Source organism: Rhinoraja longicauda, chromosome 8 (genome assembly GCF_053455715.1).
Source record: "Rhinoraja longicauda isolate Sanriku21f chromosome 8, sRhiLon1.1, whole genome shotgun sequence".
In the NCBI taxonomy this organism is placed as follows: domain Eukaryota; kingdom Metazoa; phylum Chordata; class Chondrichthyes; order Rajiformes; family Arhynchobatidae; genus Rhinoraja; species Rhinoraja longicauda.
Genome location: NC_135960.1, coordinates 37,666,961 through 37,682,376, shown reverse-complemented (window position 1 = coordinate 37,682,376; position 15,416 = coordinate 37,666,961). Strand labels below are relative to the sequence as shown.

General features: G+C 45.9%; 1 protein-coding gene across 2 annotated transcripts in view; it reads right to left on the bottom strand.

Annotated features, from left to right (window-relative positions):
- The window catches only part of LOC144595863 (neuropilin-2-like), a 97,024-nt gene that overhangs the window by 60,351 nt on the left and 21,257 nt on the right, over window positions 1–15,416 (bottom strand). For both annotated transcript variants that reach the window (XM_078403669.1, XM_078403668.1), the window contains 3 exons: window positions 12,710–12,893; window positions 8,601–8,782; window positions 1,102–1,332 (listed from right to left, as the gene is read on the bottom strand). In XM_078403669.1, the coding sequence (XP_078259795.1) occupies window positions 1,102–1,332; window positions 8,601–8,782; window positions 12,710–12,893 (597 nt within the window). The remainder of the gene's footprint in view (window positions 1–1,101; window positions 1,333–8,600; window positions 8,783–12,709; window positions 12,894–15,416) is intronic.

Below are 15,416 nucleotides of genomic sequence, written 5' to 3'. Positions count from 1 at the left end.
AGGTGGAGAATAAAACAGATGAAGCAGCTTCCAAAAATTATTTCCTTTCTGCACTTGAAACCTTTTCCAGATGCCAGAAATGCACATCAACTTGAACTGTAAAACAGGTTGACACATCAGGTGAGATCCTTTGGGGCATCTATTCTTTGGCAGGGTGGAGCGGGCGTTAAACTGCAAGTACTTTTTGGAAAGAATCAAAATGAGCAGTATTGGCAAGTTGCCTCACCTTCCCCCAACCCAACCAGCAATCTATGTTTAGGAATGTGCAGGAAGGAACTGCAGATGTTGGTTTACACCAAAGATAGATGCAAAATGCTGGAGTAACTCAGCGGGTCAGGCAGCATCTCTGGAGAGAAAAGGAATAGGTGACGTTTCAGGTCCAGATCCTTCTTCAAACTGAAGGGTCTTTCCACAAAATGTCACCTATTACTTTTCTCCAGAGATGCTGCCTGACCCGCCCATGAGTTACTCTAGCATCTTGTGTCTATCAGCAACCTATGTTACTCTATAGCCAGTCCCCAAAGTGACCAACCTCCACTGACCCTTCACCTTTGCACACCCCAGGAGTTACATGTGATTGTTTTCCTTGCCTGGCAAGCCTGACCTTTAACCCTTCACCTCACCATAACATTGCAATTGAGATGTTGAACCCATGATCCCTCTGAGGAAAGGCACCTGGGGGGGGGCAGGCATGGTGGTGGAACTTGATTCAATCCAGCACCTGACTGTAATCTGAAAGAGCCCAGTTTTAATGACGACATACAGGGGTAGGGGTAGTAATGAAGGCATACAGGGGTAGGGGTAGTAATGAAAGCATACCGGGGTAGTAATAAAGGCATACAGGGGTAGGGGTAGTAATGAAGGCATACTGGGGTAGGGGTAGTAATGAAGGCATACAGGGGTAGGGGTAGTAATGAAGGCATACAGGGGTAGTAATAAAGGCATACAGGGGTAGGGGTAGTAATGAAGGCATGCAGGGGTAGTAATGGATGTAACTCCAATTCTTTGTTTTATTAAACAATATTTAAATAGAAGCGTAAGTGGACAATGCAACATTTCCTGCTGTTTCTTTGGCTCTTCTGTGACTACCAACACTCTTACCTTCAGGAAATCCATCCCAGATATCAAGATGGTCGTATTTGCAGTCGGTTGGGCTTATCTGCAGAGGGTCAAACTCCAGGTCAAAGATCAGCACGGTGAGGGTCACCTCTGACCTGGGTGGAGTCAGGATGATGTAAGTGCAGTACAGGTTGTGAGGGTACTTGTCGGGAAAACTGGGAGACTCGATCACGCCACTGAGAGCCGTGAAATTCTTGGAGCAATCATCTGACCCTGCAAGAGAAAGTAAAAATCAGGCAACTAATCAGAATTACATTGTACCCAATAAAAACAGGCATTATCTCTGATATCTCCAGATAATATCAATGATTTTTCCCATCGAGTCAAGGGTTGTACAGCACAAAAACAGGGCCTGTGGATGGCCATGTTCATGCCAAACTTTCCGCCCACTGTTTGCCTGCACTAGGAAAGTACCCTTCTCTGCCTTGCATATCTAAGTGATTGACTATATGCCTCTTAAATGCTGTAATTCTATCTGACTCCACCAGCTCCTCAGACAGTACCTTCAACCACTCTCTGTGTAAAAACATCATGGAGCCTCAGGGCACTGAGGCCAAATCACTCAGCTCAAATGGCCTATGTAACTTGATGATGCCAGCTCTTCCATGTCAACTTGGCCTGAAGTCAGACCAGCTTCCAAGACAATTAACTTATCAAGCTGGACAATTGCTGGTGAGTTCAACACTCAAATGCAGTGGGTTCCCCGTTTATAAGGCAGACACTGTGGTGAGGTGCTACAGAGTTACGAAATGACACAGCATAGAAACAGGCCTTTCAGCCCACCGAGTCCGCACCAATCATCTGCCACCCAGTGACACTCTTCCTACGTTAATTCCACATTTTATTCTCGCCACATTCTCACCAACTCCCTCCCTACAGATTCCCAACACACACCTGGGGCTATTTACAGTGGCCAATTAACCCATTGACCCGCATGTCTTTGGGATGTGGGAGGAAACTGGAGTACCCAGAGAAAACCCGTGTGGTCACAGCGAGGATGTCCAAGCGCCTCACAACAGCGGTTGAGGTCAGGATCGAACCTTGGCCTCTGGCCGTGTGATCCAGCAGCCCCATTGACTTGCCCCTAGGTCGTGTGTGCAAAGCTGGCAACCTAGTAAACTGACTAGCAAGGTCTTGCAATTTGCAACCTGCAACGTGACTCCCTGATGGCTGATTTGAGCATTAATGACAGGCAGCATCACGAACAAGCTGTTAGTTTGCAGCAAGACACAGTCCATTGACTTTGCAGCCCCACCTCCCACTGCTCACACATGTTAAATACAAAATGCATTTGTCTGGCAGCCCAGCAAAGTTGTGTCTCATTGACTCTTAACAACATAAGAGTCTGCCCCATTGTCACAGCATATCACCATAATTGCCACTGATCCCTCAGGATGTACAGTTAAGTGTGTTTGAGTTGAAACGTTGCACAACACAAAGGAATTGAACCCTTTATAAATAACACCAGCTGGCTTGGATCTTGTGCTACAAGAGTAGCGCAGTCACCGACAGTTCAGGCAACTTACAAACCAACTTGAGTTTCAGTCTTTATGGCCTGGCTACTATTCCATAAACTTCTGTTTTTCTTTTGACCGATCTTCCTAATAGTGCAATAATAGTAATAACTCTGTGTTTTGAATGACCACAATATCACATACACTACCACATACACGTAAGCAGCAACACACACATGTACACACACAGGCACAATTTATGAGATCTCCATCTGGGTACATTTGGTAGTTATTAGCTCACATGCATGGCAACATAACAAGAGCCGGCCTATTTCCTGCTGCCGGTCTCTCCCTGGTGACCCTTGCTGGGAGTGTGTTTGCCTGAGCTCTGGAAATGGTCAACAGCAACAACCTGTTCTTCACTCTGCCTTCACCAGTATAATGTCCCTCACGAGGTATAGGTCAGACAAAATATAACATCAGACCTCGCAGAAGGGCAGCTGACAAACTTGGTCAATGAGATGGGTTTTAGGCAGCATCCTGAGAGCGGAGAGAGAACAGTAGGTGGGATTTCCAAAACCTTAGGTGCTGGACAGCTGAAGGCACACGCGCTGCCAGTGGTAGGGGGATTAAAAATGGGAGGGCCAACAGGCCTGAGTTGGAGAACTTCCAGAGACAAAGGCCTGGAGGAGGCTTCAGGGTGAGGCAGCGGGAGGCCCTGAGTGAAAGTGAACACAACAGTGTGGAGATTAACCTCTGCAAACCAAGATCGGATGGATGCAAGTCGGTGAGCAGAAGGGGACATTTCTCAACTCTTGGGCAGGATTAGCCTTGGTTGCAACACTTCCCTTGTTCTCGTTTGGAGCAAGTCATACATGCTGGGAGGTGGCCTTGGTGCTGTGGAGAGTGGTGGATGAGAAGGGTTGCTTGCCCCCCCCCCCCCCCACTGAATCAGCCAGTCAGCGCCCCCCAGTTACTCTCCATTGTTTCTGAACCCCCCATATGCTGTAAAGATATGTGATTCATTTTTGAAAGTGGCAAAGTACTTTTGTCTCAGAACAGAAGTGTGAAACATTTCCACTCTCTCCTCACTAATCTGTCCCTCCTCTCTCTATAACCATGTATTAATGGCTTTCTGATGTGAAGAAACATGGTTCATTTCTGAAAATGATGCTTTAGTCTCATGATAGAGATGTGATCTCTTTCCATTCTCTCCTATTGTCTGTCCCTCCCTCTCTCTACCAAAGCATTTATGTTTTCTCCATACATTTCTCTGCCTTTATCTCTCTCTGATTCTCCCCCTCTCTCTCTAAAAGACACAAACTGGTGGAGGAACTCCACGTGTCAGGCAGCATCTGAGGAGGGAATGGAGAGGTGACATTTTGGGTCAGGACCTTTCCTCAGACTCTGAGGTCTCCCCTCAGATGCTGCCCGACCTGTTGGTTTCCTCCAGCACTTTGTGCTATGCTTTAGCTTAAGGCATCAGCGGTTCCTTGTGGCACTTTTCCCCTCTCTTCATCTCTCTGTCTCTGTGCTCTCTGCCTCCCCCCCTGGCTGTTCAGCTGCTCTCCCCATTACATCTGCTTTGGGCTGATTTTCACTCTAGTTTTTTCATAGAGGGGAATGTTTAGAAATAAATAATGATTCATATTCCTTGGCTGCCAATCGGCCACAGAACATAAACTCAGAAGTACAAGAAAATTCAAGGAAAAGAAGCGCGAGGTGAGATGGGTCACATATTTATCCCCCCTGACTGATGGCGGTTCCACGATTAAATAAACAGAAGCTATGTTCTTGGCTTAAGCTTCAAGCACTGAACAGACCAATGAGTAAATCCAGCTCTCGACTGCCCTGATTTGTTATAGTCTCTCATGACAGAGGCACAATATGCTGAGCTTTCCAAATATTATTTCTGTTGATTATCTCCCCCTTTGTTTTGTTCCTGCCTTGTCGAGCTCACAACTTCCTAGGGCGCTCTACTGTTGCCATTCTGGTGGTAGAGTTGCTTCCTTACAACGCCAGAGACCCGGGTTCGATCCTGACTACAGGTCCTGACTGTACATAATTTGTACGTTCTCCCTCTGATTGTGCGGTTTTTCTCTGGGAGCTCCAGTTTCCTCCCACACTCCAACGACCTACTGGTTTGTTAGTTAATTGGCTTCAGTAAATTGTCTCTAGTGTATGAGATTGTGCTAATGTTTGGGGATCACTGGTCGGCATAACTCAGTGGGCCGATGGGCCTGTGTGCTATATCTCTAAACTAAACTAAAACTAAACCTGGTTCATCTGCAAATTAAATAAACTTTATTAAAAGGAAACGCCTTTGTTTTTAAAACAAATTCGGTTTGAACACTTCAATTTGGATGTTGGAGGGATGGTGAGGTGACGGATAATTGGGATTAATCTAAAGTTACCTTTTCAATTGGCTATGCAACTGGAGGACAAGCCAAAGAGGGAGTTTGTGGTTGGGTGGATCGAGGCAGGTCATTCGATCAGAAGAACACAGAGATGGCAACAAGACGACCTAGTCCCAGCATGTATACAGTATACTGTATATGATCTATATATATGTGTATTTGTGAGTATATACACATTCAACTTGTTTTTTCTCTCTCGTTTATTATATTGTTTACAGTGTACTATGTTTACATATTCAGTTGCTGCAAGTAAGATTTTCATTGTTCTAATTGCGATATATGACAATGAAACACTGTGTGCCTGGGTCCTGGACTTTCTCACCGCCAGGCCCCAAGTGGTCAAGATGGGGAGACATACATCTAACCCCCTCACCTGGAACACAGGATCCCCCCAGGGCTGCGTCCTTAGCCCCCTACTGTACTCCCTGTACACACATGACTGTGGGGCCAGGTTCAGCTCCAACTCCATCATCAAGTTTGCTGACGACACTGTGGTGGTGGGCCTGATCTCCAATAACGATAAGAAGGCCTACCGGGAGGAGATGGCTGATCTGGCACTCTGGTGTCAGGACAACAGCCTCCCCTTGAATGTCACAAAAACTAAGGCGCTGATTGTGGACTTTAGAAGGGCTCAACATCCGAGGACGTACACGCCACTGGAGGCAAATGGGATTACTGTGGATAGGGTGAGCAGCTTTAAATACCTGGGAGTCCACATCACAGAGGATCTGACATGAACAACACACATTGCCGCACTGGTGAGTAAGGCAAGGCAGCGCCTTTAGCACCTCAGACAGTTGAGGAAATTCAGAGTCTCTCTGAGGATCCTTCAGTGCTTCTACTCTGGGGCTGTAGAAAGCATCTTGTCCGGAAACATCACAATCTGGTTTGGGAACAGCTCTGCCCAGGACAGGAAGGCTCTGCGGAGAGTAGTGCGTTCGGCTGAATGCACCATGGGAACTACACCCTGCAGGACCTATACATCAGGAGGTGCAGATCCAGAGCCAGCAACATTATGGGGGACCCCTACCACCCCTGCAACGGACTGTTCCAGCTGCTACGGTCAAGCAAACATCTCTGCTGTCACGCTGTGAAAACAGAGAGGATGAGACGGAGTTTCTTCCCACAGGCCATCAGAACTGTTAACTCTCATATCACCAGGGACTAATTTAATTTACTGCATTAATTTATTTTTTGTGTTAATTTTTTTTTTTCTATTCTGTTTTGTAGTTTTAGCACAATCCGCAGGCATTGCCACTTTCATTTCACTGCACATCTTGTATATGTATGTGACAAATAAACTTGACTCTCGTGACTGACCCTTGTCTGCTCACTCGCAACCAAGTGCTGACCGAGAAAGATAGTCACTGAACCTGTGACCAGTGGTATGGACTACCGACCCAGACACATGTTTGTTCAAATCCCACTGCAGCGGCAACGGAGCTGAAATGCAAGCGATCAACTAAATCTTGAATAGATAAGCCAGCCCCGGTGTCAACATACATGGCAGCACTTGATCGTGGTTGAAACCCTGTTACGTTCCCAAATGTCCTTCAGGGAAGGAAAATCTCCTATCCTCACCCCACATTCTCCTAGCAACCTATTCTCCCCACAATCAGATTCTATCACTCACACATGTAAAGGACATTATGGTTGGTGAGACAGGAGAGGCAATTCAATCCATCGTGTTCAAGCTGGAGAAAACTGAGCTCTTTAGAATAGTCCCAGTTCTCGGTCCTAAATATTCACCCTGCATAAATTAGCAGGTCCCAACCACGATAGTGCAAGATCCATTGCTATTAGAATGGTTCCTCACTAGCTGGTGGTGAGGACGGGATGGCACCAATAGAAGAACTGCTGAATGCCCCTCATTGCTTCACAAGTTCGCAAGTTATAGTAGTAGAATTAGGCCATTCGGCCCATCAAGTCCACTCTGCCATTCATTCATGGCTGATCTCTGCCTCCTAATCCCATTTTTCTTCCTTCTCCCCATAACCCTTGACACCTGTTCTATTCAAGAATTTGTCTATCTCTGCCTTAAAAATATCCACTGACTTGGCCTCTACAGCCACCTGTGGCGGTGAGTTCCACAGATTAACTACCCTCTGACTAAAGAAGTCCCTCCTCATCTCCTTTCTAAAAGAGCGCCTTTTAATTCTGAGGCTATGACCTCTGGTCCTAGATTCTCCCACCAGTGGAAACATCCTCGCCACATCCACTCTATCTATGCCTTTCATTGTTCTGTAAGTTTCAGTGAAGTCCCCCCTCAACCGTCTAAACTCCAGTGAGTCGAGGCTTCAGACTCTTGAGTGCAGTCACTTCACAATCAGCATGTCACATGGACTATACTTAATCATCTTAAACACCTCAACTCGACCTCCATACTGAGACATTCATGGATTTGATAGGTCCGATAGAAACCATTTTCCCCAGCAGGACAATCAGAGGTGAGGGACATAATCTTTAACATTAGAATAAGGCTATTTTTTTGTTGTCTGGGAGCATTTTTTTGTGAGGGTAATTGAAAGCCCCTTACTCTAAAAAAGCTGCTGAGAGTCATCTGAAATTGTAAGTGGCCATCAATAGATTTTTACTGGATAAGGTAGTAAGATAGAGTTTAGATGTCGATCAATGATAATCTGATTAAACTGGAAACCGGATGCAAGGCTGGGTGTTCGCATCCTCTCAGGGGCCAATAGGTGGAACTTGTGTTGTTTTGGACTTTAGAAGGAGGGTGATCTTACTGAACATAAGATACTTAGGAGGTTTAAGGTTTAACATGGTCAAGGTTTTCACTGGTGGGAAAGAATTGAACGAGGAGACATACTTGCAAGTTAAGAGATGGGCCATTTAAAGCAAGGTGCGTAAAGATTTCTTCTTGAATGTCCGGCCCTGGGAGCTGTGGAGGCCGGTTCATTAGAAGCATTTAAAGGTGGAATTAGATACATTTTTGAAAGATCGAGGGAGGTCTGAAGGGGTTCAGGCTTGGGGAAGATCAGCTGTGATCATATTTAATAGCAGGTCGAACGAGGGGCTTGGGGACATCCACCTGCTACTGTTTACTTGTAGAGATATCTCATTTTCACACCTTACCCATCCGTATGTCTCCCTCTCGCCTGACTCAGTGCGAAAAAGGGTCTCGACCCAAAACGTCACCCATTCCTATCCAGTCGTGCCACCTGTCCTGCTGAGATTCTCCAACATTTTTGTGTCTTTCTTTGGTGTAAACCAGCATCTGCAGTTCCTTCCTACACTGTTTACTTATATACTGTACTTGTGTTCCCAGTTGAAATGTGGGCTTTGAAGGTGCCTCTTTTTGGTGACTGAGATAGAGATATGAAAGGAGAGAACATTGCTACATGTGTGACTTTTACTATCGGACAGGAACTACTGTTCCTGTGACTGTTACTACTTCCCTATAACTTGCACCTAGTCCCTTCCTGTTCCACCTGTGAAGTACACCCTTTCAATTTTATGCTGCCTCTGCAAACCTTTCACGGGTCTAAAGTCACGTGAAATGCTTCCAGGAACAGGTGAAACAATGACAAGCCACCTGGAATTATATTTGGAAACGTTCATTGTGGCCTTAACACACAAACATGAAGCCAACCTGTTCGGAAGATCTCGTAACGCAGCGAGAATCCTGCTCCCTGCTGCGCATAGTCCGACACAAACTTGATGTAAAGCGCTGCGCCCGAGGAGATGATCGATGAGGGAGCGATGTTTCCACAGTGCTTTCCCAGCAAGTCCGCACTCTCCCCATCTCCATCCCGGATTTCAATGTAGTCGTACCTAAGGAGGGTGGGAAAATGGGAGGTTAAAAGGTGTAGCAGGCACAATGGTCATCTGCTCCCATCACAACCAGAAGGTTCTGGTTTTGGTACCGAAGTCCATGGAATGTAGAATCCCTCACTTGATCTCAGCAAATGAGAGGCAACAGGTGGAGCTGAACGTCCGATCATCATTATCCGATTACATTATCCACCAAAGTCACGTTACCTCTGAAATATACAAGCCAAACACATCCACTTCCCCGATGGAGAATATCATCATCCAAAGAAGGTAGACACAAAATGCTGGAGTAACTCAGCGGGTCAGGCAGCATCTCAGGAGAGAAGGAATGGGTGACCTTTCGGGTCGAGACCCTTCTTCAGACTGATGTCATGGGAGGGGGCGGGACAAAGATAGAATGTAGTAGGAGACAGGAAGCCAGTGGGAGAACTGGGAAGAGGGAGGGGAAACAGAGGGACAGAGGAACTATCTGAAGTTGGAGAAGTCCCATCATCTAAAGAAATCCCTTCTTGGGAATTGTTGGTAAGACCAGCGTTTAACTGCACTCTTTGTTACCCTTGAGAAGAATGACCAGTTGAGACACTGCCTCACAGTTCTGGAGGCCTGGGTTGGATCCCGACCACGGACACTGTCTGTGTGAATTTGGTATGTTTTCCCTGTGGCAGCTTGTGTTTCCCCTGGGTGTCTCAGTTTCCACACCCATCTCCAAGACGTGTGGCTTGGTAGGTTTAATTGGCCTCTGTAAATTGCCCCTAATATAGTGAGAAGGCGAATCTGGGGGGAAACGGAGTCAATGTTTCAGATTGAAGAGCCTTAAAAGACATTTTGACAAGTATATGGATAGTAAAGGTTTAGAGATATATGGGTCAAATGCAGGCAAATGGGACTAGCGTAGATGGACATCTTGGTCAACATGGAGGCTTTGGGCCGAAGGGCAATGTCCATGCTGTATGACTTATTTCTCTCATCTTCCTCTTCAATACATTGTCACTGGTCACCTTAGCTGCACTTTGTGAGCTCCACACTTCACCGTTTAATGGCTTCTTTTGGGCTCTTCACTGGATTTATAATCAACTGCTATACATCCACAGTTCTCACGTTTAGATTTCGACAAATACTTTCTCAGTGCCTTCATAATGTAAGACATGTTATACAAAATCCCTCGGCCTCCCCTGTCCGGCGTGAGTTGACGGGTCAGGTAGGCAACTGCTTTTCCTTTGTGGGGAGAGTTGAGAGAGCGAGGAGGTGCAAGATCCATGCTAATGCAGTCCAAAGTAATTGCGGCAAGTCTGCTCTGCATAAAGGGCCGCTCCCTTGGTGTATGTGTGCAGGAGTAGGGAATATCAATATCCTTCAGCCAAGCTAAGAATATTAAGTATTAAGGTGGAGTCGGGAAAATAAAGCCTCACTAGCTGGGAAAACGGAACGAGGGAATTTTGCCCTGTGGCTCTTTCAGATGTGATGCTGATCATCAGGCAGACATAAAGCTTTCACAGCATTATTAGGAAAAGGAGCAAGGGCATCACCCCAGCACCCCAGACATACTTAGGCTGCGACAACATTAGAGTTGGTTATTTGCCTGTGAGCACTGTGTGGGAACTGGCACGTCCTGCAGTTCAGCAGTAAGTACTCAGCAGTATATATTTGATCAGCTAGGTTGTGGTTTGAGACATCCTGAGGTTGTGGAAGCTGCTGAATCAATGCAAATCTCCTTCTTTTATACTGAGAAAGCTGAGAGCTATAGACACTTCAGACTGTTGCTCGTCCTGGGACCACAAGTCCCTAAGGTGTAAACCTCATCTGCCACCAGCAGAGGACAGCAAAGACAACATTGTAGCCTTCACTATAATTCAATATATAATTCAACAGCTGGTAGCAATGTGTGTGTGTGTGTGTGTGTGTGTGAGCTCGTGCGTGCCTGTTTGTGTGTTTGTGTGTGAGTCAGTAGTGTGTGTGTGTATCTTTGCCTGTGTATTTGTGTGCTCATGTATGTGTGTATCTGTCTGTGTGTGTATGTATCTGTGTGCATGTGTCTATCTGCGTGTGTGTCTATCTGTGTGTGTGTCTATCTGTGTGTGTGTATATCTGTGTGTGTGTGTGTGTGTGTGTCTGTGTGTGATCTTTGTGTGTGTGTGTGTGTACCTGCGAGTGTATCTGTGTGTCTGTATATCGCCACTATCTTTCCCTGCACTGAGCTCCGATTTATTTTTTCCAAAACCCCTCAGCCTTCTTTCTTCTCTGTCTTCATTGAAGAAGCTCTTTAAAACCTACCTCTTTGATGAGGCCTTTAGTCACCTGCCTACGCCTTAGTGAAGGTCAGCACCAACAGTCATTTTAGGGACTTTCTTCAAAGATCAAGGATTCCTCTTTATCCTGTCAAAATTATTTTGGAGACTGCGGCACTTTGGCTGTTTTACTGCGATACAATTACACATTCTTGGAAACACTGGAAATATTGTGAACTTGCTTGAGGGTGAAGTGAAATCAAATACTTTTTCTTTCATAGATAGTGCGAATCGTCACTGCTCAGTGTGTGGCCAAGATACTACTTTTGCCTCCGTAAAGTTCACTTGCCAGTGAAATCCACAAAAGCAAGATAGCAAAATACATTAGTCCAGAGACTGTGGAACTGCATGGAGTAGTTATGTAGAGGCTGAATCCTACTGTTTCTGTGTGTTCTTTGACCCCAATGTTGAGTTTCTCATGTTTCCTTATCATTTTAAAGACCCATTGGGTCCACGCTGTGTCTCAGATCAATCCCATCATTCGCAATTCTCTACTTATTTTCCTGAAGCTTCACCCATGCATCATGAGTTGGGACATCATGTTACAGCTTCACAAAACATTGGTGAGACCTGGAATATTGTGTGCAGTTCTTGTCACCATACTATAGGAAAGACGTGATTAAGTTAGAGAGGGCATATAAGAGCTTCACAAAGATGTTGCCAGGACTGGAGGGTTGACATAAGGGGAGACTGGACAGGCTGGGAGTGTTTTAGCTGGAATGATGGAGACTGAGGAGGGCATAGATAAGATGGATTCGCAGAATTGGCCCCACGGTAGGTAAGTCTAAAACTAAAGGACATACTTTTAAGGTGAGAGGGAAACGATTTAAAATGATCATGAGAGGAAAGTTTTTGATGTCTGGCGGTCAGCACAGACCCGATGGGCTGAAGGGCATGTTGCTATGCTGGATCTTTGAATAACTCACTTTAATGGCTATAGTGCCATCGGGATCTACAGTGGAGACTCCCTTAAACAAAAGAGAGGGAAGTTGCTTAAAGGGCTCACACAGGAGTCTGGTAGTTAACCTCACACTCTGATAGAACAAGAAGAGAGAAGAATGACAGCCAGCCCTTCCTGATGTGAGAATGTGAAGCATTGCTGAACACAAAGAGCTGTTGAGTCTAGGGGTTAACTGACAATATCAAGGCCCAACACCAGGTCCACCAAGTCCATGCCAACTATCATCCACCCATTTACACTTGTACTACATTAATCCCATGTTTTATACTCCCCACATTCTCCATCAACCTACCCCAGATGCTCCCATCCACCTACATACAAGGGGCAATTACAGCAGCCAATTGACTATCAACCCAACGTCATTGGGACATGGGTGGAAACTGAAGCAGCCGGAGGAAACGCGTGTATTCACAGGGAGAACTTGCAAACTCCACCCAGACAGCTCCAGAGATCAGGATCAAACCCAGGTCTCCCACTGTGAGGCAATAGCTTTACCAGCTGCTCCACAGTGCCACCCGGGTGTTCAATGTAAGCTCATTGAGAACTCAATTTGCCCAACATATCAACAGGTATCTATAAACAGACATAAAGTTCATACACAATTAAACTGGAGATAAAGAGAGACATTGACATTACATTTATTGTGCACAGCCATTAAACCGCATTGGTTAGCGCAGTTACCTGCAGTCATGCTTTTCCAGTTCAAAGTGGGGGTTAAAGTTCAGCAGGATTTTCTGGTGGTTCTCGGGGGCTCGGATGACCCACTCACACCTCTGGTGCGGTGTATAGTCATGGGGGTATCCTGGTGAGGTGATGTAACCTGCTTCCCTCGCGTTCAGCTGCCCCTCGCCACAAGGACCGTTTCCTTCAAGAGAGACAACAATTAGCATTATCGCCATCGGGGCTTGGATGGGACAAACATAACCATAAAAATCAGGCTCTTTGCTCATTCATTTTCACCTGCTGACCAAACTGAGGAAAAGTGATGTCCAGGGTTGGGGGTAGGAGGAGGAGAGAGCTGAGAGCAAGGGGGGGGGGGGGGAGGGGCGTTATTTGATGCAGTAAGTGAAAAGAAATCACTGCAAATGGAGACACAAGAGATTGCAGATGCTGGATTCTGGAGCAAAAAATCAGAGTCTCACAGTCATGACATTTTACAGCATATAAAGTGGCCCTTCGGCCCAACTCGTGCATGCCGACCAAGATTCTATCTGAGTTAATCATGGGTCAGGAGTTATGAGGAGAAGGCAAGAGAATGGGGTTAGGAGGGAGAGATAGATCGGCCATGATTGAATGGCAGAGCAGAAGCGATGGGCCGAACGGCCTAATTCTGTTCCTGTCACTTATGACCTTAACTGCATTTACCATGTTTGGCCCATATCCCTCTCAATCTTTCCAATCCATGTGCCTGTCCAAATGTCTTTTAAAAATAATTTAGATGTCTTTTAAACACCTCAACTACTTCCTAAGGCAGCTCGTTCAACATACACACCATCCTGAAGAAGGGTCCCAACCCGAAACATAGACTGTCCATGCTCTCCTGAGATGCGACATGACCCACTGTATTCCTTCAGCAGTTTATGTTTAACTCGATGATAGACTTGATGATTGATGTAAAGAAACCCCTGTTCTGTTTTTTTTTAAATTTCTTGTACATCCTGTTTTGTGAATTAAGTGTACTTTTGAAATAATAATAGAAATTGGGAACAGCAAAGTCCCCTCCAGAGATTTGATTGTAAACGGAGGGAATCTTTTCTGTATATTACACTGCAACAAAACCTCAAGACTTGATGTGAAATTCTTTGAGACGTCCTGAGGCCATTAAGGGTGCTAGGTAAGTCAAAGGCTTATTAAAGAAGAAGTCAACAGGGTTGATGTGTCAAGGGCGGATGAATGAGAGGAAGCAGCTTCTGGGAGCTGCACAGATGTGACTGACAATTGACGACCTGTCTTATTGTAGAGTTTGCTTCCAGCAAGTGAGTTGGTGAAAGACTAGAGTCGCAGAGGAAACCAACACACAAATATATCTCCCAATGGTCACACTAAGTAACCGTTGACACAGGGGAATCTGTACGGAGGTGCAGACACAGACGTGATGAGAGTAGAGACATCAGTCTCTCCCACAACAAAGGGACTTTGAAGGTGGATTGGGGGAAAAAAACTTCCTGTTTCAGTGAAAGGCCAAGACTAAATATTTCCTTGCCGGCTTTCCTCAACAAAAGGTTTTTTTTCAGCACAGTCCATGCTGAACGAGCCCCAGTGTTCACCTCTGTAAATGCTAATCCTTTCAGTGTGGGTCAGGTCTCTGCCTGTGTCAATGTTAACACCTCATTATTCATTAGCAGCCCTGCTGCAGCCTGTGTAAAGGTCACCCTCTTGGTGTTCCTTAAAGGGCACGTTGTCTTGGCAACATCTCCTTTACAAGACACCGTGCCACACTTTAACATGTGAGGGCAGTGAAAGCGTGACAATATCACTGTCCAGCCAACCGCTTCTCCTCTTTACACCTCTCCAAAGATCTGTCTCTTTGCCCTCATGTGAAAGCAAAATTAAGGGTGCAGATGCTGGAAACCGGAAACAAAAACAGAGAATGCTTAAGGACTCAGCCGGTCAGGAAGCATCTGTGGAGAGAGGAACTGTCAGCTTGATGCTCTATCATCATTCCTCTGATGATCTTTCATCATTCCTTGGGCATTCCAACACATTAAAGGCATTACATCTTTATCATGTATCTGTACAAGGGAAAGGCCTGCTCCTGCACCTCATTTCTTATGTTTCTATGTGAATGGGTCGATTTGTATTGTCTTTCAGCTGACTGGTTAGCGCGCGACAAAAGCTATTCACAGTGCCTCGGTACACGTGAAATTAAACTAAACTAAACTAAGATCCATGCCAAGAATAAAGCAATATAAGGTATAGGGGCTGTACCAACAGACGATTGGCACTGGGTTGCTTTGACATCTTGCCGTGACTATTACTGATACTGTTGTCCATATCAGAGGGCAGCACAGTGGCACAGCTAATAGATACACAAGCTCTTAGCTCCAGTAACTCAGGTTCAATCCTGACCTTCGATGCTCCCTGGGAGTTTGCACGTTCTCCCTATGACCATGTGTGTTTCCTCCGGGTGCTCTGGTCTCTCTCCTGCATCCCAAAGTTGTGATGGCTGATAGGCTAATTGGCCACTGTAAATTGCCCTTAGTGTGCATGGGTGAGTGATGGAATCTGAGGTGAGCTGATGGGAATGTGGGGAGACAAAAATTCTGCTTAGTGTAGGATTAGTGTACATGACTGGTGGATGGTCAGCACAGGCCCGGTGGGCCGAAGGGCCTCTTTCTGTGCTGTCCCACTGTGGAGAAGAGATGGGGATCTCACTCCAGCAAAATGC